Source organism: Lithobates pipiens, unplaced genomic scaffold (assembly GCF_037356315.1).
Source record: "Lithobates pipiens isolate NorthernLeopardFrog02 unplaced genomic scaffold, aLitPip1_a1.2 Scaffold_19, whole genome shotgun sequence".
NCBI classification, from domain to species: domain Eukaryota; kingdom Metazoa; phylum Chordata; class Amphibia; order Anura; family Ranidae; genus Lithobates; species Lithobates pipiens.
This window is the reverse complement of record NW_027507764.1, coordinates 461560518-461582348: the sequence shown is the minus strand read 5'-3', so window position 1 is coordinate 461582348 and position 21831 is coordinate 461560518. Positions and strand designations below refer to the sequence as shown.

Genomic DNA, 21831 nt, shown 5'->3' with positions numbered 1-21831 from the left:
CAGAGCTACAAATATTCAGGGGTCTTGGGTGCCAGACCATTCTCTTGCACTGCTGTTTATTTTTATAATGCAAACACACAGGAAAAATTGAACCTCGAGTCATGTATGTGGTTGTTCTGTCATAGCGTGACGTGTGTATTAAATGTCTTGTTTCACAACACACGCTTGCACCTGCACATGTTCTGGCAGATAGTATTTGTATACCATACACTGCAGAGGAGCTATTTCTGTCCATTTGGATTCCAAAATTGTAAGCACTGATGTCAATGCAGATGAGGTTGGCCTAATTTGGGCAAGCTATCTACGCATAGAGTTACATCTTCTGTACATGGATGAACACTGGTGCCAAGACTGACAGGTGTCCTTGTGGGAGCGAGTCCTAGTGATAGAGGGTAAAAAAAAGTCTTTCTTCACTTCAGTGACACTAGTGCAGACACAAACCAGAGACTGAGTTCAGGGGTAGCTGGAAAAAAATGTCCAACTGCTCCTGAACCTCTGTTTACTAGCAGCAGTGTTTATTATTATTATTATTATTATTATTATTATTATTATTATTATTATTCATGATTTATATAGCGCCGACTGTTTATGCAGCGCTTTACAATGTATAGGGGGGGAAAACACGATTGCAGTAAAGCTCAATACAAAAGGTACAGGAGGACCCTGTACATGAGACCTTACACATGTGTTTTTTTATTTTATTCCCCCCATCCTTAATCCCCTGTGTAAATCTTCATTCTGTCTGTGAAATATATAGGATGTATGTTTTGATACATTATATTTATCTATATACAAGATCTATATCTATATACAAGATTTATATAGGGCCAACAGTTTGCGCAACGCTTTACAACATGAGGGCAGACAGTACAGATGCAATTCAATACAGGAGGAATCGGAGGGCCCTGGTCTTTAGAGCTCACAATCTGAAACTATAAAAAAAAAAAAAAATTTAGATACAGTTGGGAAGGGTTCACCCTCTTGTCAGGTTTTTGCTAGTGGGGCAGAGGGCAAAAACTCACCGGTAGAGTTGCACCGATGGCAGCATTTTTATTTTTCGTGTAAATGCTCCCATACTAAAGCCTCGTACACATGATCGGATTTTCCGTAGACTAAACCTTGGACTTTTGTCCAAAGGGTGTTGGCCAGGAACTTATCTTGCATACACACTGCAAAAAATTGTCAACCAACAAACAAGAAGGTAGTGACGCCCTATGTGGTTTTTCAGCTCTTTAGTGCCACCCTTTGGGCGGCTCCTGCTAATTTCTTGTTAGTAGAAGTTTGAGTGCTGTTTCGTGCTTTTAATTTTGCACTTTTCAGTTAGTTTCTGAACGGCCGTTTGTCAACCAGCCATTTTGCAGAATCTGTGGAGATAACGTGTTATTTATTATTGACCTTAGAGTTATTGCTTTGACCTAAGTCCAGGAGGAAGAGTAGGAGGATTTCTTGGAACAAAAATTGGTTTCTTTATTAATCGTGACCAATTATGTCATATGCCTTTGCTACGGGTGCTCTAGGAGAATAATCCAGATGATTTTCGGAATTCTCTGGATGAGAGACCCCTGCTTTCACCAACTTTTGGCATTGACACCCTGTATTAAGAAGCAGGCTTTTATCATTTTTTGGTTGAATGATTTGATTTTGTATGTTTTTGGTTAAATTCTATTGGCATATAGCATGTCTAATTTTCTTTAAAAAAAATTTTTTATGCACAATAAAAAAAAAAAAATGTGAAGAATAATACTTGGCTACGTGTTTTAGTTCAAATGACAGTTCGGTAGTAGGCAGTTATATTTAAAAAAAAAAAATACAAAAAAAAAAGTAAACTTGACAAAGGATACCAACATAGTTGTATCTTTTGATCTTAAAAACTACGGGATATGTTTGTGGCACACAAAAAAAGGCATAATAATCTTGATTCCTAGGGGAAAAAAACCTTCGAAAATTAGTTTCCCACAACTCCATGAGTATCACCAGCAAAGCAGCTTCATTATTATCCCATTAAAGAAGAAATGCAGCGCACATTTGAGATTTCATAATTTGCCGCTTCACCGATGTTAATTCTCCATTTACAAGAGCTAGTTTACAAGACCGGCTGCTTTTGGCTCGTCCTTGCTTTTCAAGTGTGCGAGTTTGTACTTTGGACTTTTGTCCGACTGACTTGTGTACACACGCATGGAAAATCCGACAACAGACGTTTGTCCTGAAAATTTTAAAGCCTACCATCAAACACTTGTCCGTGGACAATCCAACAATTGTGCGATGGAGTGTACAAACGGTCTGATTTTTCGACAACAGCCTGTCATCCCACAATTCCCACTGGAAAATCCGATCGTGTATGAGGCTTTAGGATACTTTCACACTGGGGATGCGCCGCGTTGGCAGTAAAGCATGTTTTAGCAGTGATTTACCGTAGTTTTAGCGCTGCTTTTTGGCCACTATCGGGGTGTTTTTAACCCCTGCTAGTGGCCGGAGACAGGATTAAAACTGCCCATGTTGCGGTGCCCATGCATTCTGATGGGCAGGGGCTGTATACAGCCCTCCTAAACTGCCCCAAAGGTGCTGATTGCAGGACTTTTTGTAACGTCTAGCTGGGGATCACCAGGTATTCCACAGCAAAAATAAAGGGAGAACAAGCTGTTTTTACACACAGCTACATGGACAAGCTGGCACACTTGACATTTTTTAAATTTAGGAGTAACGTGCACTCTAAAGGGAGGAAAAAAAAGTTAAAATGACAATAGGTGTGTAACCACCTATTATTAGAAGTGTGCAAATAGCTGTTGATTCTGCCAGAAGTACAGTTCTTGTGCTACTCTGGGTCGGGACTACAGAAAATATTCCTCCCTGTGAAGAAATGTAGAGGAAGGTGTGTTCTGTTGTGTTCACACTGTTCTGTTGCTGGCCAGATCACCAGGTGAAAAAAAAGGGGGGGGGGGGGGGGAGACCTTCAGCCATCTTGTGTACCGACTGCAATAGATTACATTTGTTACTGGCTTTAGATAACACTTTAAAGCAGGGATATGCAATTAGCGGACCTCCAGCTGTTGTAAACTACAAGTCCCATCATGCCTCAGCAAGACTGACAGCACAAGCATGACACCCAGAGGCAATGCCTCATGGGACTTGGTAGTTCTGCAACAGCTGGAGGTCCGCTAATTGCATATCACTGCTTTAAAGGATAAATTCACCTTGTGGCACATGTTGCATATTCCAGCAGCTGCAGCATCTCCCCCCTCCTCCCCAGTGAAAGCGAGTGTGCACTTTCTCTGGGTGCCTGCTGTCACATGCGGGTCTCAGCGTGCCCAACCATGTCATTCATTCACAGTGAATGGGGAAACTACAAGTACTGACAACCTTTTGTGGCTGTCAGCTTGTAGCTTCAGTGAACTCCCATGGTTCTAGCTCCAAGTAAAAAAAGATAAATGCACTTTTTTTTTTTTTTTTTTTCCCTGCAAAAAGATTTGCGTTTTAGGGCCAGTTACACCATATAAATGCAGTCTGGATGTGTTCCAGATGCTTTTCTGCATGCATGTTTTTTGATGCAGTCTGGTGCATTTTTTTTTTTTTTTTTTTTCCCCCCTCCTTACCTTGACCACTTAAGCCCGGGACCATTTTGCAGGCCAAAGACCAGAGCACTTTTTGTGATTCGCCACTGCATCACTTTAACTGACAATTGAGTGGTCGTGCGACATGGCTCCCAAACAAAATTTGATGTCCTCCTCTTCCTCCCTTCCCCCCCCCCCCCCCCCCCCCAGTAGCTTTCTTTTGGTGGTATTTGATCACCCCTGCAGTTTTAACTTTTTGTGCTATAAACCAAAAAAAGCGTCAATTTTGAAAACTCTTTTATTTATTTTTTACATTTTGCTATAATTTCCCCCAAAAATAAATATATATAAAAAATACTTTTTTTTTTCTCCTCCGTTTAGGCCGATGCATATTCTTCTTCATATTTTTGGTAAAAAAATTCACAATAAGCGAGTTATTGCTTGCCATTAATGCATCTCCCCATTCTTCCTCCCTGTGAGGCGATTGCGGGTATCCCCGCGGCGATCAAGTTCGCGGGACCCGCAATCAGACTCTCCAAGATACTGACTGGTGCGCGTGCCACCGGCGCACACACGCGATGGCACGGCGGCAAATTTAAAGGGATGTACCTGTACGCCCATTTACCTGTCCGTGCCATTCTGCCAACGTATATCGGAGTGTGCCGGTCGGCATGTAATTTAAATAAGGATGGATTGTTTGTGTGTGTGTGTGTGTGTGTGTGTTTTTGTTTTTAATGCATTTTACAATATTTTTTTCTGGAACTGCAAGCACTGGTGTCAAGTATGCCATTGAAGACCTTATAATCTACTTTTACATGTGTGTGGTTTTTTTTTTTTTTTTTTTTTTTTTTTTTTTTTTTTTTTTGATGCAGAGAAAAAAAAACACTGGACTGCATGTGGTGTGAACTGGCCCTTATCCTCCTTCCCTTTTTTTTTTTTTTTTTTTTTTTTTTTTGTTTTAGGTGAACTTATCCTTTTAAGAAATCTGTTTCACCTCTAGCTGGGTACTTTAGGGAGGTATATTTGAATAGAAAGTCAACAAAGGGAGGGCCTTTGCTACCAGCCAGTTTTTCAGGTAATAATTAATTAATGGTATATTTTGCGAAGTGTGAAGCTCAGTCTCTCTCGAAGTGTGGCTGTGTGCGATCCTCTTCGTCTTGTTGCTGGTCTCAGAGCAGTATTTAGCTCAAGTGCATTTTCATACAGCTCTGCCCTCAGTCATCAGGTGACTGCTATGTTAGTGCAGCTGCTTGGAGCTCAACTCACTTGGAGCCATTCTGTTTAATGTCACAGATTGCTTGTCATTAAGCATGCCCTAAAAGCCTCTTTCTGCTGTTTGAGGGACAAAAGCAGAACATGATGCAGTGTTTCGTGTGACTCGATGGGAATTGCATTAATCTGGTCAATAGCTGTGATACTTATCAAGTGGATTACTTCAAAGGTATGCAGACATCGTAGCACCTCTTTTTCGAGCTTTGACACATTGTTGTGATGTAGGTATAAAATTCAGTTTGTTTTTGTTTTTTGGGGGGGAAATGTCCTATTTTAAGGCTCATTTTCGAAGCTGTATGAAATCTGTAACCTTCTGTACAGGATTTGGTTGCTACAGAAATCAAATCTAATGTGCTAATTTATAGAGACTTTGGATGTTCAGTGCAATTTCAAGCGTGCTTTGCACTTGAAGTGCATGTGGAAGTGCAGTCACTGTAGATCCGAGGAGGACATGCAAGGAAAATAAACAGCATTTTAGCTTGCACATCATTGGATGATAAAATCAGCAGAGCGTCCACTTATTTCAGATCTACCCCTCAGATTTACAGCGATGTTGAACTCTTAGTTTGCACTTGTAGTGCAAAGTGGATTTGCCTTTTGTAAATAACCCCCAGTGATAACCCTACAAGTGTAGTGCTTCCATCTTAGTGATGCTGTTGGAAAACGCCACTATCGTTATATTATAATGTGAATGAATGATGTGGCTGGGCGTGCTGAGACCCGCATGGACACATTTTCTAAACAATGGCAACTGTGTGTGTGTGTGTGTGTGTGTGTGTGTGTGTGTGTGTGTTGCTCATAAATTTACATACCCTAATAGAATTTTATGATTTCTTGGCCATTTTTCAGAGAATATGAATAACCAAAACTTTTCTTTCACTCACGGTTGGTGTTTGGCTGAAGCCATTTATTATCAATTAACTGTTTACTGTTTTAATCGTAATCAAAAGTTTACATACCCCAGTTCCTCTTAACACCGTGTATTGCCCCCTTTAACATCAATGACAGCTTGAAGTATTTTGTGCTATTTGTGGATGAGGCTCTTTTCCTTCTCGGATACTAAAGCTGCCCATTCCTCTTGGCAAAAAGCCTCCAATTCCTGTAAATTCTTTGGCTGTCTTTCATGAACTGCCCAGAGTGGCTCCATGATACTGAGGTCAAGAGACTAAGATGGCCACTCAAGAACCTTTGCTTTATTTTGCTGTAGCCAATGACAGGCCGACTTGGCCTTGTGTTTTAGATCATTGTCATGTTGGAATGTCCAAGTACGTCCCATTCGCAGCTTCCTGGCTGATGAATGCAAATGTTCCTCCAGTATTTTTTGATAACATACTGCATTCATCTTGCCATCAATGTTGACTAAATTTTCTTCCAGTAACCAGTAGAAGAGAGCGATAACACCAAATTGAACACACCTACACCCCATTCACACCTGAGACCTTGTAACACTAATGAGTCAAATGACACCGGGGAGGGAAAAGGGCTAATTGGGCCCAATTTGGACATTTTCAATTATGGATGTGCTCACTTTTGTTGCCAGCGGTTTAGACATTAATGGCTGTGGGAGTTATTTTGAGGGGACAGAAAATTTACACTGTTATACAAGCTGTACACTCACTGCTTTGCAGCAAAGTGTCCTTTCTTCAGTGTTGTCACATGAAAAGATATAAAAGTATTTACAAAATGTGAAAGGTTTAATATATCGATCTCTATTGATCTTCTTCTTTTTTTTTTTTTTTTTTTTTTTCTTTTTTTTTTGTTTCATATGTATAAGCGTGCTGACATTTTTTGAAGACCCATTGTGTGTTTTTAATAATAATTAAAAAAAAAATTCAATCCACTGGGTTAGTCTGGCTTAATATTTTTTCATATCAGCTGTTCTCAACCAGGTTCTGTGTCTGTGTGACCTGCCATTTGATTCTGCCTTTATACTGCCAGGACCAACACAACTTGGCAGTTTGCTCTATATCATTCATCAGATGCGTTTTTTTCAGTTGGTGCTCTTTCTTATGATTTCCCATGTTAATTTCCATTGGAGCTGTAAGAAAACCTCATTGTTCCAGAATATACACTTGCATAATTGAGGCGACTCTTTTTTGTCTCTTTAAATTCATCGACATAAAAAAACAAAATTGCCATTTTCCTGTAAGGCTCGGTTCACACAGTACGCGGCACGACTTGCAGCGCCGCGACCTCAGCGGCGACTTGCAAAACGACCTCTGTATAGAAGTCAATGCAAGTCTCCGCAAAAGTAGTACAGGAACCTTTTTTTCTAAGTCGGAGCGACTTGAGTCACTCCTATTAGAACGGTTCCGTAGTACAGAACGGGGAGCGACTTGTCAGGCGGCGAAGTCGCCTGGACAAGTCGCCCCTGTGTGAACCGAGCCTTACTCTACTGGCAGATGTGGCAAGTCCAAGGACTTTCATAAATGTATTGCACTCTTATAGTCCATGTCAATATGTCATTGTTGGTTTTTGCTGTGTTCTATACATAATTTCCTGCTACTGATAGTTAACCTCTTCTTTACTTGGCAGTGCTTTATCTTGCTTGTTGTACATTTTTTACTTTTGTTCCTTTTTTTTTCCTCCCCTTATTTGATTACATTTTCCTGGAAAATTTTAGGTAGACAAAGACAAAAAAAATGTCATAGAATCATTCTTATCCCTATGGCTTTTGCATTGCAAACTGTTTGTTTGATTTTTATTTTTTTGCCACAAGTGGAGCATCCAAGACATTTTAGTCCATTAATGAGCTGTGTGTAGTAAATGTTACTGTAATACGACTGTACATCTGGCTATGTGTAGCATATTCTATTCCAGACAGTTTTTTGTTTGTGTTTTTTGAATATTTATAGAGCATACCTTTTTTATAAATAACTTTTCTGTTACCCATGAGGGTCAATTAAAGTGGTTGTATACTCAAATTTTTAACTTTTACCTACAGGAAAGCCTATAATAAGGCTTACCTGTAGGTAAAAAAAATATCTCCTAAACCTGTACGGTTTAGGAGATATTCCCCTCGGTATGCGCCGCTGACTGCAGCGGCGCATGCGCACAAGGGGATTCTCGGCCTGAAAATCCAGCAGTGGCCGGCCAGCCGGAATGAAATCTCCCACGCGCATGCGCGGGAGTGACGATATCGTGGCTCCGGCCACTCACAGCGCCGGAGCCGCGTTGTCAGCTCCCTCGGCGTGGATCGGGCCAGATGTCGGGGGCCTCGTTCTAAGGTAAGTATTTCATAATGAGCTAGTATGCGGTGCATACTAGCTCATTATGCCTTTTTTGCTTTGCAGGTTTAAAAAAAAAAAAAAAAAAAAAAAAAAAAAATTTGCGGGTTTACTACCGCTTTAACTACAAAAAACTGGAAGGAATTCACTTTTCCTGGTGCCTCCATGGCAGCATACCAATGGTTGATGGCTCCGCCCTCGATCAACCCACAGGACCACATAACTCTATAAAAAAAAAAAAAAAAAAAAAAGTTACTCCCCTCCTCAGGTATTCTTTTTCCTGTCCTCATCCCTGCAGGATCACAGTCCAGCCCTACCTCACCGTCATATGGTGTGACCATTGCAGGTTCATGCTCTCCTGCAGTATGGAGTCTCATTACTTGGGTTGCTAAATGCACCAGATAAGTATGGGAGCCCGTTTTTTCTGTGGATCTTTTTGGGAGACTGAGGATGTCTTCTCCTCAGTCTCCCGGCTGCCTATCACAGAATTCCTCTGGCGGGGGAGCCTTTAGCACAAGATACCTGTTTCTAATCGGCCAGGACAATATGCTGCTTTTTTTTCTCCTCATGGCTGGTTCCCTGGGATGGCCAGCAGCCATCAGTGTCCCCCGGGGGGGGCTGGACTACAGCAGATCACTTGGAGCATGCCCAGTAACCTGCTGAATCCAGGCAGCGGCCATCTTGGTACCCCCAAGCTGAAATTTCCTATTTAAACAGCCTGAAGTATAATTTTAGCCAGGCTGTCAGTGGAAAGGTATCTCTGAGTCTCTCTCTCTCTCTCTCTCTCTCTCTCTCTCTCTCTCTCTCTCGCCAAGGTAGAGTCCTTGTGTGTGTGTGTGTGTGTGTATGTATATATATATATATATATATATATATATATATATATAATTTTTTTTTTTTTTTTTATCTCCCCATTCCTAGCTGCCCCTGAAATCATCATGCCACATAATAAAGATCCTCAACTTCCCACTAGGCAAGTCTCAAAAAAAGAGCTTTCTCAGGGCATTTGGAAATATCTCGTTTTTTTTATTTCCACAGCCCGCACCGAGAATCATCTCGCAGATCTTATCACAGAGGTTCTGCCGATTGGGTCAAGAGGTCACAGAAGATCTGGACATTCGCACTCATCTTCTGTGCATGCTTCCTGCAGCAGTCAGAGATCACCTCAGCATGTCTCAAGCCGGCATAATTCCCAGGGCAGGTCGGCACATCTAGGGAAGAAGGCCTGCTGGGTCTGTGGGACGCAAGCTCTCCCGGATAAATTGGCATGCAGTCGGTGCCTCTTGGAAGCCACAGTGGATAAGCAGGGATCCATGGATTCAATTAAAAATTTAATCAGAGTCCACCTGGGAATTAGCCCTGTCTCAAGATCAATTAGTTCCACCTGTGAAAGAACGGGGGAGGGGCCCTCTCACCAGCCCAGTTCGGAGGCTAAGGCCTCATGCACACGAGACGCAGTTAAACGCGCGTTCAGATGCAGTTGGACAGTTTTTTCAACTGCACCTGAACTCATTCAATGTTATCCTATGTGTCCATGCACACAGTCTCGTTTTTTTCCGTTTATATGCAGTTGCGTTTAATCTCGTTTTTCCAGAAGCAAAAAAATGCGTTCAGAAACAAAAATTTCTGCGTTTCAGACGCTAAACGCGGCACCCGCGTTTATATGCGTTTGCGTTTATATGCGTTTTTAAAGGTGACCTTTTTTTTTTTTACATTAAAAATCTCAAAAATGATTGCAAATGATGAAAAACCATTAGAAAAATATTTTAAACAATTGCAATTGCAAGTGGACAATCCACAACTTGTGGCAAGTGACGTGGCAAGTGGACAATCCACAACTTGTGGCAAGTGATGTGGCAAGTGGACAATCCACAACTTGTGGCAAGTGACGTGGCAGGTGAAGTGGCAAGTGACGTGGAAAGTGGACAATCCACAACTTGTGGCAGGTGACGTGGCAAGTGACCTGGCAGGTGACGCGGCAAGTGACTTGGCAGGTGACGTGGCAAGTGGAAAATCAACAACTTGTGGCAGGTGACTGGCATGTGACGTGGCAAGTGGACAATCCATAACTTGTGGCAAGTGACGTGGCAAGTGGACAATCCACTTGTGGCAGGGGATGTGGCAAGTGACGTGGCGAGTGGACAATCCACAACTTGTGTCAGGTGACGTGGCAAGTGGACAATCCACAACTTGTGGCAGGTGATGGGGCAAGTGATGTGGCAAGTGAACAATCCACTTGTGGCAGGTGACGTGGCAAGGGACGTGGCAAGTGGACAATCCACAACTTGTGGCAGGTGATGTGGCTGGTGACGTGGTAAGTGAACAATCCACAACTTGTGGCAGATGGCATGGCAGGTGACGTGGAAAGTGGACAATCCACATCTTGTGGCAAGTGACGTGGCAGGTGATGTGGCAAGTGACGTGGCAAGTGGACAATCCACAACTTGTGGCAGGTGACGTGGCAGGTGATGTGGCAAGTGATGTGGCAGGTGATGTGACAAGTGGACAATCCACATCTTGTGGCAAGTGACGTGGCGGCTGACGTGGCAAGTGACGTGGCAGGTGATGTGGCAAGTGACATGGCAAATGGACAATCCACATCTCGTGGCAAGTGACGTGGCAGGTGATGTGGCAAGGGACGTGACAAGTGGACAATCCACAACTTGTGGCAGGTGACATGGCAGGTGATGTGGCAAGTGACGTGGCAGCTGACGTGGCAAGTGACGTGGCAATTGGACAATCCAAAACTTGTGGCAGGTGACGTGGCAAGTGATGTGGCAAGTGGACAATCCACAGCTTGTGGCAAGTGACGTGGCAGGTAACGTGGCAAGTGAACAATCCACAACTTGTGGCAGGTGACGTGGCAAGTGACGTGGCAGGTGATGTGGCAAGTGACGCGGCAAGTAGACAATCCACAACTTGTGGCAAGTGACGTGGCAGGTGATGTGGCAAGTCACGTGGCAAGTGGACAATCCACAACTTGTGGCAGGTGATGTGGCTGGTGACGTGGCAAGTGGACAATCCACAGCTTGTGGCAGGTGGCATGGCAGATGACGTGGAAAGTGGACAATCCACATCTCGTGGCAAGTGACGTGGCAGGTGATGTGGCAAGTGACGTGGCAAGTGGACAATCCACAATTTGTGGCAGGTGCCGTGGCAAGTGACACGGCAAATGCAAGTGTACAACTGCTCTCTATGCTGCTGCTGCTCACTCTGATCAAAATAGCAGAAATAGTTAAAAAAAATGCTTTGAGAGCTTGGGGAGGGTCTACATGATGTTATCTTTATAAACGCGTTTAAACGCAAACGCGTCTAAACGCAGCATGCAAAACGCGCGTTTCTAAACGCGCGTTTCAGCTTTTTTTTAACAGAGGTTTCATCTGCGTCTCGTGTGCATGAGGCCTAACTCGGAGGACGAATCAGGTACAGCTGAGGAAAGTTCAACGGCATTTGATTTTTTCCTTAGTGAATGCTTTTATTACCGCAGTTAAGGATGCGATTCAGTGGGAAGAAAACCCGGAGCCTCCGTCCAAAACTATAAAAAATACTTTCCTCACCTGACCAGAAAGGTTGCAAATTTCCCTCTAATGGACGAAATTAAGGAAGTGGTGACAGAGGAGTGGCAGAAAGTGGACAAGAGACCCGTCGCCTACAACCGGTTTTTCAAGCTCTACCCGCTGGCAGAGGCAGACGCCCAGCTCTTTGACTCCGTACCAACTGTGGACGCTTCGGTCATGCGATTAGCCAGGAACACAACGCTGCCTTTAGAAGATGCAGTCTTTCAGGGACCCCCTGGATCGCAGGATTGACTCGGATCTTAAAGTTTATCAGGCGGCAGGGGGAGCCTGCAAACCAGCAGTTGCACTGTCTTCGGTCTCCAGAGCTACAAAAGTATGGGTGGACAATATCGAGATGGCCCTCAGGCGAGGCCTGGATCCAAACGAAAACGTCAAAGCTCTGGATGAATTAAAACTGGCCTCTGATTTTATGGCAGAAGCGGCCATCGATATCCTGAAGTGCTCCTCCAGCACTATGCTTTACTCTATCACAGCCAGAAGAGCATTATGGCTAAAGCCATGGTCGGCAGACCCATCTTTCAAAGCAGTCATGGTGTCGCATTCCATACGATGGTAAGGCCCTGTTCGGCGAAAAGATGGATACAGCCATTACACGAGTCGCAGGCAGCAAAAGTGGCCTTATCCCTCAGGATAGAATAGGAAAAGAAGGTTCACTTCGCGACCAGCCACCCAACAAAGATCTAGGGATGCCAGATCATACTGTCCCGGTAAGGAATACAAAAGAGGTTGGAAGGGCTCACAAGCCACTTTCCTTAAGTTGGGAAAGCCTAAGGCTTCAGCTTTGACGGTTGAGAGCCAGAAGTCTTTGACTCCTTACCCACCCAAACCGGTCCAGTAGGAGCAAGACTCTGGTCTTTTTCCCAGGTTTGGGTGGAAAGTTGCACGGATCCATGGGCAGTCTCCACAGTCCGGCAAGGACATTACTGGAGATTCAAAAACCGTCCTCCACCTTTTTTCATTCCAACCCACTAAGATTCCGACCTCTGGAGAAAAGAGACAAGTTCTCTTTCAATATATCCAATTACTCCTTCACCAACAAGCGGTTCAGCCAGTTCCCGACTCGGAAGTTCACTTAGGGTTCTATTCCCCAATCTTTTTAGTTCCCAAGAAATCAGGAGGTTGGATGCCTGTTCTGGACCTAAAGAGGCTAAACTGTTACATACGAGTAGAGCATTTCAAGATGGAATCCCTGAATACAGTAATTCTGTCGGTACAGCCAGGGGATTGGATGGTCTCTATAGATCTTCAGGATGCATACCTCCACATCCCCCCCCCCCCCCCCCCATCCACCATCATTTTCAGGCTTTTCTCAGTTTCAAAGTGGGCAATCTGCGCCTCCAGTTCCAATGTCTCCCATTTTGGAATCTCATCAGCTCCCAGGACTTTCACCACAGTTTGTGGCCATCCTAGCTCCCCTCTGGGGGAAAAAGGGGTCAGGGTCTTGCACTACCTGGACGACATATTAATCCTGTCAACACAGAGAAACTCTGGAGGTGCAGGTGCAGCTAGTCCTGAACACTTTGACCAGATTCGGGTGGCTTATCAACTATGCATAGTCAATTGACACCTACCCAGAAAATGACAAACCTGGGAGCTTTATTCAACACCCCAGAGAAAGCCGTGTCACTCCCACCAGAAAAGATCCCGATATTGACCCAGAAGGTGAAGCAGGCGTTGGGGAGCCGCTCCATGCCAGCATCAGGTTGTCTGAGCCTCCTAGGGTCCCTTTCATCCTGTATACCAATGGTGAAGTGGGCCAGGTGGCATCTGCGAGGCTTCCAGCCGGGCTTTCTGGCGCAGTGGAGAAGGAAGCACCTGAGGCAATTAATAATCACCTTGTCAATGAAGTCCAGCCTCTGGTGGTGGACAAGACCACCCAACCTTCTGGCTCACCGTTCCCTGGGACCCATCTCATGGTCATTCCTTACTTCGGATGCAAGCCAGATAGGATGGGGGGGCACACTTCCAAAACCAGTTAGTGCAAGGGAAGTGGCGATTCAATGCAGAAGGGATGATTTCCAACATCCTAGAGCTAAGGGCAGCATGGATGGCAATCTTGCATCTCACTCCACTGCTCAGGGGCAAGGCCATATTGCTCCAGATGGACAACAGGGCGGCAGTGGCCTATGTTCGAAACCAAGGGGGGACATGCAGCAGGTCCCTAACCAGCGAGGTAGCCCCAATTATATCTTGGGCCGAAAACAACTTTATCGACCTTCGGGCCCCTTACATCCCAGCCCCCAAGAATCAGCTAGCCAATCATCTCTCAAGGTCTTTCAACAACGAGTGGTCACTGAATCCACAAGTTTTCCGCTGGATATGCCAACAATGTGTACTCCCCAGATGGATCTTTTTGCCTCCCCGCTCAATGTCAAAACTCCTCCTGGTTTTTTTCACGGTTTCCATCTCTGAGGTCAGCCGGGGTGGATGCCCTAATCCAGCCCTGGAATTTCCAGAAGGGGTATGCATTTCCTCCGGTTCCCGTGATACTGGGGTTCCTCCAGCGGCTGACATCGGAGAAGGTCACTATCCTGTCGGTCATCCCATACTGGCCGAGGAGACCGTGGTTTCCGCTTCTAATCAAGATGACTTTGTGCAATCCACTTCCGCTTCCCCACTCGGACAACCTCCTATTGCAAGGAGACTTCTTCCACCTGCATCCGGAGATCCTGGACTTGAGGGCCTGGAAATTGAGCGGAAGAGACTGGGCAGCCTAGGGTGCTCACATGAAGTTACATCATGTTTTTTCCAGATAGGGTGGTTCTGCAGCCTTTTCATCAGTTTGTCCCGAAGGTACCATCAGTTTACCACCTTAATCAAGAATGGATTCTCCCAGCCTTCGGAGAAGATCCAACCTCTTCAAAACTACATGAATTGGATGTGGCCAGGTCCCTGAGGCATTTAGAGTTGAAATGGCATTTAAGCAAGAATCAACTTTTTGTGTTTTTTTTTTTTTTTTTCCCAAGGGTGCAAGGAAAGGAATGGCGGCCTCCAAGATGACCTTAGCCAGCTGGATCGTAAAACTAATTCAGAGGGCATATCTGGCTAGTGGGCCCCCAGTCCCAGTTGCAGTGAATGCTCATTCGACACGGGGAATGGCCTCTTCCTGGGCAGCCTTGGCGAGGGTCTCCCCTGAAACAATTTGCAGAGTGGCTAGTTGGTAATCCTTCAACACCTTCATGTCGCACTATAGCCTAGATCCGGCAGTCCTCACCTCCCGAGATTTCGGGGAAAAAAAATTATCGGCTCTGCAAAATCATTAAAAATCATTATTGCAGTACCCTCCCTGTAAGCGAGTTATTTACCATTGGTATACTGCCATGGAGGCACCAGGAAAACGGAAAAGTGAATACTCCCCTTTCCGTAATTTTCCTTTTCTGGTGCCTACCCATTGCAGCATACACCCTCCCTTTTAATAAACCTTAATGTTCTGAAGACTAGTTACAAAGAATACCTGAGGGGGAAGTTACGTGGTCCTGTGGGTTGATCGAGGGCGGAGACATCAACCATTGGTATGCTGCCATGGGTAGGCACCAGGAAAGGAAAATTACAGAAAGGGAAGTATTCAATTTTCCGTTTTCACAATCCCTGGCCGATCCACAAAGGCTTCTAGTCCTGGGAAAATAACTCCTTGTGCGAGATCCAAACAGATTTTTCAGGGCCATGTATTCCTTTCTCAGGCCCACTATGGTGCAGGACTAATCATGAGTCTAGTGCTATCATATGGGAGAGGGGTAATGGATTACAAGCTCATTCATACCCTGAAGTTCTGGATGTCCCTAATATCTGGTGAGTGCTTACTGCTGATTAAATAAAATTACCTTTTTCCTTGCCCTGAATTTTAACTAGTCCAGGATCTTGCTAAAAGTACTTGCAGTACTTTGTTGGCAAAAAGTTTGGGTCATTTTGTTAGCTCAAGTTTTCCATTTCACTAAAATTTGCAATTGCACATTTAGTTAAATTGCTTTGAGTTTAAGTTTTCTACTTTATTACAAATACTCATATATTCTTTTATATGTTACGATAAAAACTGATCAGGCATAACTTCATGACCACTGACAGGTAAAGGGAATAATCTTGATTATCTTGTTACAGTGACATCTGAAAGTGGGATGGATATATTGTTTATGTAAAAAAAAAACTAATTCCCAGCTCACTTACCAACCAGCCTGCAACAAACCAAATTATCCTAGCAGTTCATGTTAAAACCAGGGGTTTAGTTTACACAAATTTGCAAATATATGCATAAGCTGCAGAGGCCACTTCACGGCACCTCAGTGTACTGCAGTCCTAACTATAAATTTTGAGTCTCCAGCATTAAGTAACCTAGTTGTCCCTGAAGTTGTTTTGAAAGCAGAAAAAAATTAGCTTTGCAGTTTGGTCACAATGCCCATGCTGACACGTGTCCACAGCCAAAAGTGCCTACAGTGGGCTCATGAACTTCAGAATTGAACCACAGAGCAGTGAAAGACTCTGGCCTGGTCTGATGATGTGGTCCTGCAGCTTGTGCATATACAGTTCATCACAAAAGTGAGTTCACGTTTTTGTAAAAAGTTTATTATCTTTTCATGTGACAACACTGAAGAAATTGCACTTTGCTACAATGTAAAGTAGTGAGTGTACAGCTTGTATAACCGTGTCAGTTTGCTTTTGCCTTAAAATAACTCCACACACAGCCATTTAATTTCTAAACCGCTGGCAACAAAAGTGAGTACACCCCTAAGTGAAAATGTCCAAATTGAGCCCAAAGTGTCAAGGTTTTGTGTGGCCATCATTATTTTTCAGCACTGCCTTAACCCTCTTGGGCATGGAGTTCACCAGAGATTCACAGGTTGCCACTGGAGTCCTCATCCTATCCATGTCGATATTCTGATGTTGGAGACCTTGTGATCCTCCACCTTCTGTTTTGAGGATGCCTCACAGATGCTCAATAGAGTTTAGGTCTGGAGACATGCTTGGCCAGTCCATCACCTTTACCCTCAGCTTCTTTAGCAAGGCAGTGGTCATCTTGGAGGTGTGTTTGGGGTTATGTTGGAATATTGCCCTGCAACCCAGTCTTGAAAGGGAAGGGGGATCATGCTCTGCTTCCGTATGTCACAGTACATGTTGGCTCTCGTGGTTCCCTCAGTGAACTGTAGCTCGCCAGTGCCTGGCAGCACTCATGCGACCCCAGACCATGACACTCCCACCACCATGCTTGACAGTAGGCAAGACACACTTGTCTTTATAATCCTCACCTGGTTGCCGCCACACACGCTTGACACCATCTGAACCAAAAACCGTAAGCTTATATTGGTCTCATCAGACCAAGGAACATGGTTCCAGTAATCCATGTCCTTGGTCTGCTTGTCTTCAGCAAACTGCAGGCTTACTTCTGCATCATCTTTAGAAGAGGCTTCCTTCTGGGATGACGGCCATGCAGACTGATTTGATGCAGTGTGCGGCGTATGGTCTGAGCACTGACAGGCTGACCCCCCCCCCCCCCCCCTTTTTAAAACCTCTGCAGCAATGCTGGCAGCACTCATGCATCTATTTCCCAAAGACGACATCTGGATATGATGCTGAGCAGGGGCACTCAACTTCTTTGGGTGACCATGGCGAGGCCTGTTCTGAGTGGAGCCTGTCCTGTTATGGTCTTGGCCACCATGCTGCAGCTCAGTTTCAGGGTCTTGATCATTTTTCTTATAGCCTAGACCAGTGATGGCGAACCTTTTTGAGCCCGAGTGCCCAAACTGCGACACAAAACCAACTCATTTATTTCCAAGTGCCAACGCTGTAATTAAACCTGAATACTGAGATTTTAGTTTAGATTTTATGTTTTGTAACCATCTTTGTGCGTGTTTGACAGTGGAACACGTGTATGGTGCCTGGACCCTTGAGCGTGTTTTTTAGGGTGACATTGTCTATCCTTTTTTTATATGGTGTTTGGAGTGTTGTCATAATACATAGCTGTAATCCGATCACTTACTCCTCATCGTGACACCGCCCAATTATTTCTGATGTGTCCTATGTTCACCCCCCAGACATCAGGGCACACAACAAGTTCTGTATAATTTTTGTATACTCACTAGGAGTCCAGCAGAAGTTTGGCAGCCTCCTCGGGGCTGACACTTTGCTGTCAGATAAAGTTGATCCGGCACCCAGCTTCAGCACATTGTCCTCCTTCACCTGCTTCATCATGGCCACCTTCTTGGATTTGCTCTTCTTGGGCTCCTCCAGCCTCCCATATGAAGTCGTGTGCCGCTCTGTGGGTGCCTGCTTCACCGGAGATTTATTAGCCTTTACCATCTTGGCTCTGGGTTGTTGTCCTTGTCTCTTGGCCCGGCCCCCAATGAGATACTATATTTGCATAAATTTGCAAAGGTGTAGAAAACTTAAAGTGGAGTTCTGCTTAAAAAAAAAAAAAAGAACTAAGTCAGCAGCTAAAAATACCGCAGATGCTGACTTGATAATCAGACACTTACCTGTCCCAGGGTCCTGCGATGTTGGGGAATGAAGCCCCGCTCCCCTCCCCCCTCCTCTCTGCGGTGCCAGCATTGTAACGGTGGATGACCAGCTGTGGCTTTGCAGCTGGGCACCCACTGGGCATTCGTGCGCTGCGACTGGCTGGGCAATCATCTGGGACCTATGAAGTGTCCCAGATTGCCGAGGGGGGAAGAGGTGATCTCCGTTGTGGTACCGGTCCCCCCCCCCCCAAAAAAAGACATGCCAAATGTGGCATGTCAGGGGGTCGCCTCCCTTAAAGCGGAAGTTCCATTTTTGGGTGGAACTCCGCTTTAAACTCAAAGCCAATTATTTGAAGGACCCCCCCAGCCTATACACAATTCAGTGGCTTGTCCAGTTTGCCCATGCCAATATACTTTTGTTTTACAAAAAAAAACAAAAAACTTTTCTTTCATTCTGGGGACTGCAATGTCCCACCAAAGTTTCAGTTCTAATGGACACATTCTCTCTTCCTTTGAGGACACGCATCCAGTAAGGATTTGTTGCCACGTTCTGCTAATTAAGGACCCCAAGGATTTGTTTACACAAATTTCAGCTTGTATAACTCTTCCCCCCCCCCCCCCCCCAGGAAAGAGGAGTTGCCCTTTAACCACTTTCAGACCGGACCATTTTGCTGGCTTAAGACCAAACCACTTTTTGCGGTTTGGCACTGCATCGCTTTAACTGACAATTGCGCGGTCGTGCGACGTGGCTCACCCCTGTGGTTTTTATTTTTTGAGCTATAAACAAAAATAGAACGAATTTTAGAATTTTGAAAAAAAGCATTATTTTTTGCTATAATAAATATCCCCCCCCCCCCCCCAAAAATTATATATATATATATATATGTGTGTGTGTGTATGTATATGTATATATGTATGTGTGTGTATATGTATATATATATATATATATATATATATATATATATATATATATATATATATATATATATATATATATATATATATGTATGTATGTGTGTGTGTGTGTGTGTGTGTGTATGTGTTTTTTCCCTCAGTTTAGGCCGATACGTATTCTTCTACATATTTTTGGTAAACAAAAATTGCAATAAGAAATTGATTGGTTTGTGCAAAAGTTATAGCGTTTACAAAATGGGGGATGGTTTTATGGCATTTTTATTAATTATTTTTTTTTTTACTAGTAATGGCGTTCAGCAACTGATTTAAACTTTTTTTTTTTTTTTCCCTGTGTAAATGACACTGGCAGTGAAGGGGTTAACCAGGGGGTGGCAGTGTAGGGGTTAAGTGTTCCTAGGGGCGTGTTACTAACTGTGGAGGAGCGTGGCTTTGTGTTGGTGAACACTGATGTCTGCTCCAATCACATGGAGCGGAGATCAGTGTCACTTGTTGCTAGGCAGAATGGGGAGATGCTGTTTTACAATGGAATCTCCCCGTGAGACCATCACGGGTATGCCCACGGTGATCGAGTCCGTGGGACCCGCAACCGTACTCGCGGGGGTCCCGACCGACACGCGAGCGTGCCGCCGCTGGCGGCATATAGAAATGGATGTACCTGTACGCCAAAAAAACAACTCTTCAAAGATTACTTGCTCAATCCCTCCGAAATACTTGCCTAAGCCCGATCTTGATCCAGCTTTGTGTTTGTGTGTATCTGAATGATGCCTGCAGCTAGAGGCATCATTCAAATATCATTCTTTGCAGCCAGCGATTCTGTGCAGTTCCGTTGCTTGATCGTTCTTATAGGCGACCTGCTCTCCCATGCCTTCGGGGGTCCGGCGAAAGAATCGGCCGGCGACGGATGAGGACGATGGATATTTCCAGTGACCAGATGGGTCACCAGTCATCTCCATGACCGTCATACCCGGAAATGAACAAAGCCGCGATAGAGATCAGTGAACCCCCCCCCCCGATCTCACGCTTTGCAGCCTGGAGGAAAGACGTGGGGTCTTATTGACCCCGCATCTCTCCATAAAGATGACCTGTCACATAGATTCCCATTACAAGGGATGTTTACATTCCTTGTAATTGGAATAAAATGCCTAATTTCCACTGAGCGGTACGGTACACTATTTTGAGTGTTTCCATTATGAAAGCAGCCCATACAACTGAACCATACCACACCATTCAGGGTCCTGCTTCAGATGTGGGGCCATAAAAAAAAGGAGCGGTACGATGAGGGCGGAGCTACGATACATTCCACTGATTGGCGGACAGAAAAACGTCTGCCAATCAGTGTGAGGCCACGCTAGGCATTTTTTTTTCTAAACCCCGTATGGCCCCTGGTGGTCCGACTTACAGTGCAACACTCCCCTGAATAGGCTGGACCATTCTAAGCCTTCCAAACTGTACCCAAACCGATCCACTTAGTGGAAACGAGGCAAAAGTGATAAAAAAAAGTGTGTAGTAAAAAAAGGTTAATCTAAAAAAGTAAAAAAAAAAATATATATATATATATATATATATATATTAAATGCCCCTGTCCACAGTAGCTCGCGCTCAGAAGCGGACACACACGCAAGTCCCACCCACATATGTAATCGCTAATCAAACCACACGTGAGGAATCGGCGCGTGCAAGAATTCTAGCACTAGACCTCTTCTGTAACTAAACTGGTATCCTGTTTTAAGTAATGAAGTTTGGCGCCATTCCATGATTGGGTGCAATTTTAAAGCGTGACATATTGGGTATCCATTTACTCTGAGTAACATCATCTTTCACATTATACAAAAGAATTGTGCTAACTTTACGGTTTTGTTTTTTAATTCATACTCTTTTTTTTTATTTTTTTTATTTTTTTATTTTTTTTTTTTTTTGGGGGGGGGAAATAGCGCAAATACCGTGTACGAGATAAAAAGTTGTCTGCTAAAAAAAACCCCATATATAACGGTTGGGGGTTCTGAGTAAAAATGTGAAATAAAATCATAATTTGCAGCCACTGCGCCCATAAGTTGCAGCCACTGTGCCCTTGAATGCCCCCAGTGTGACCCCCACCCTTTCGCCATCTGCCCGGCACTTACACGGTCTTGTTGGGGCAGCGGGTAAAGGCAACAAGCGTGGTCCTTAGTGCGTCTCCTGCCTTCCTCATCTCCTGTCCTCTCCTCCTGATAGGCGTCCAGTAGCGGTGCCTGTCGTTTTAGCCAATCAGGTGACATGTAACAGACCCGAGCACTTGATTGGCGGAGAGGTGGTTTAGTGTTAGGAAAGCGAACATTACTTTGCTTTTCTAACACAGCTGAGTGACGTGCGAGCGCCCAGCATGGCGCTTGCAGGTCACCTTTTTTGATGCTTGTTAGAGCCTATGGCTCTAACCAGGTGCTTCAAAAACACCCCCCCCCCCGCTGCTGTAATTCAGGCTCCCTGTGCCCGTAAAGGGGGCGGGTGCCTGAATAGGAGGTGGCAGTGGCAGCCATAGATGGATGGATAGATTCATGCATTGCATGAATCTATCTATCTATTGGTGATAGAGGGGGCGGCATAGGAAGAACAAGGTCCTAAAAGGCCACTTTGTCCGTTATCCACAAGTTACTTCTGTCTATGGATAATAAGCTCTTGTGCTGAAAATACATAAGGTGGCCTCTTATTTAACAAAGTTATAAATCTGTTACATTGGCCTTTTACATATTTGCTGAAAGCATTTGAAAACCTGTTAGGGAAAAATTGCTGTAATGAACTACTATGATGGGCATTGTGCTTGTTGTTGTATAGATTTATAGAAATCACCAAGAATTCCAGTTTTATGATT

At 44.4% G+C, this 21831-nt stretch overlaps 1 protein-coding gene across 3 annotated transcripts in view; it reads left to right on the top strand.

Moving 5' to 3' along the window:
• The window catches only part of PDE7A (phosphodiesterase 7A), a 183134-nt gene that overhangs the window by 92342 nt on the left and 68961 nt on the right, over window positions 1–21831 (top strand). The window contains exon 1 of one of the 3 annotated variants that reach the window (XM_077492797.1): window positions 4714–4989. The exons of the other annotated variants lie outside the window; for them this stretch is intronic. Within the exon in view, the coding sequence (XP_077348923.1) occupies window positions 4930–4989 (60 nt within the window). The 5' untranslated portion in view covers window positions 4714–4929. Of the gene's footprint in view, window positions 1–4713; window positions 4990–21831 lie in introns of those variants that run through there. 3 annotated transcript variants of the gene reach the window in all.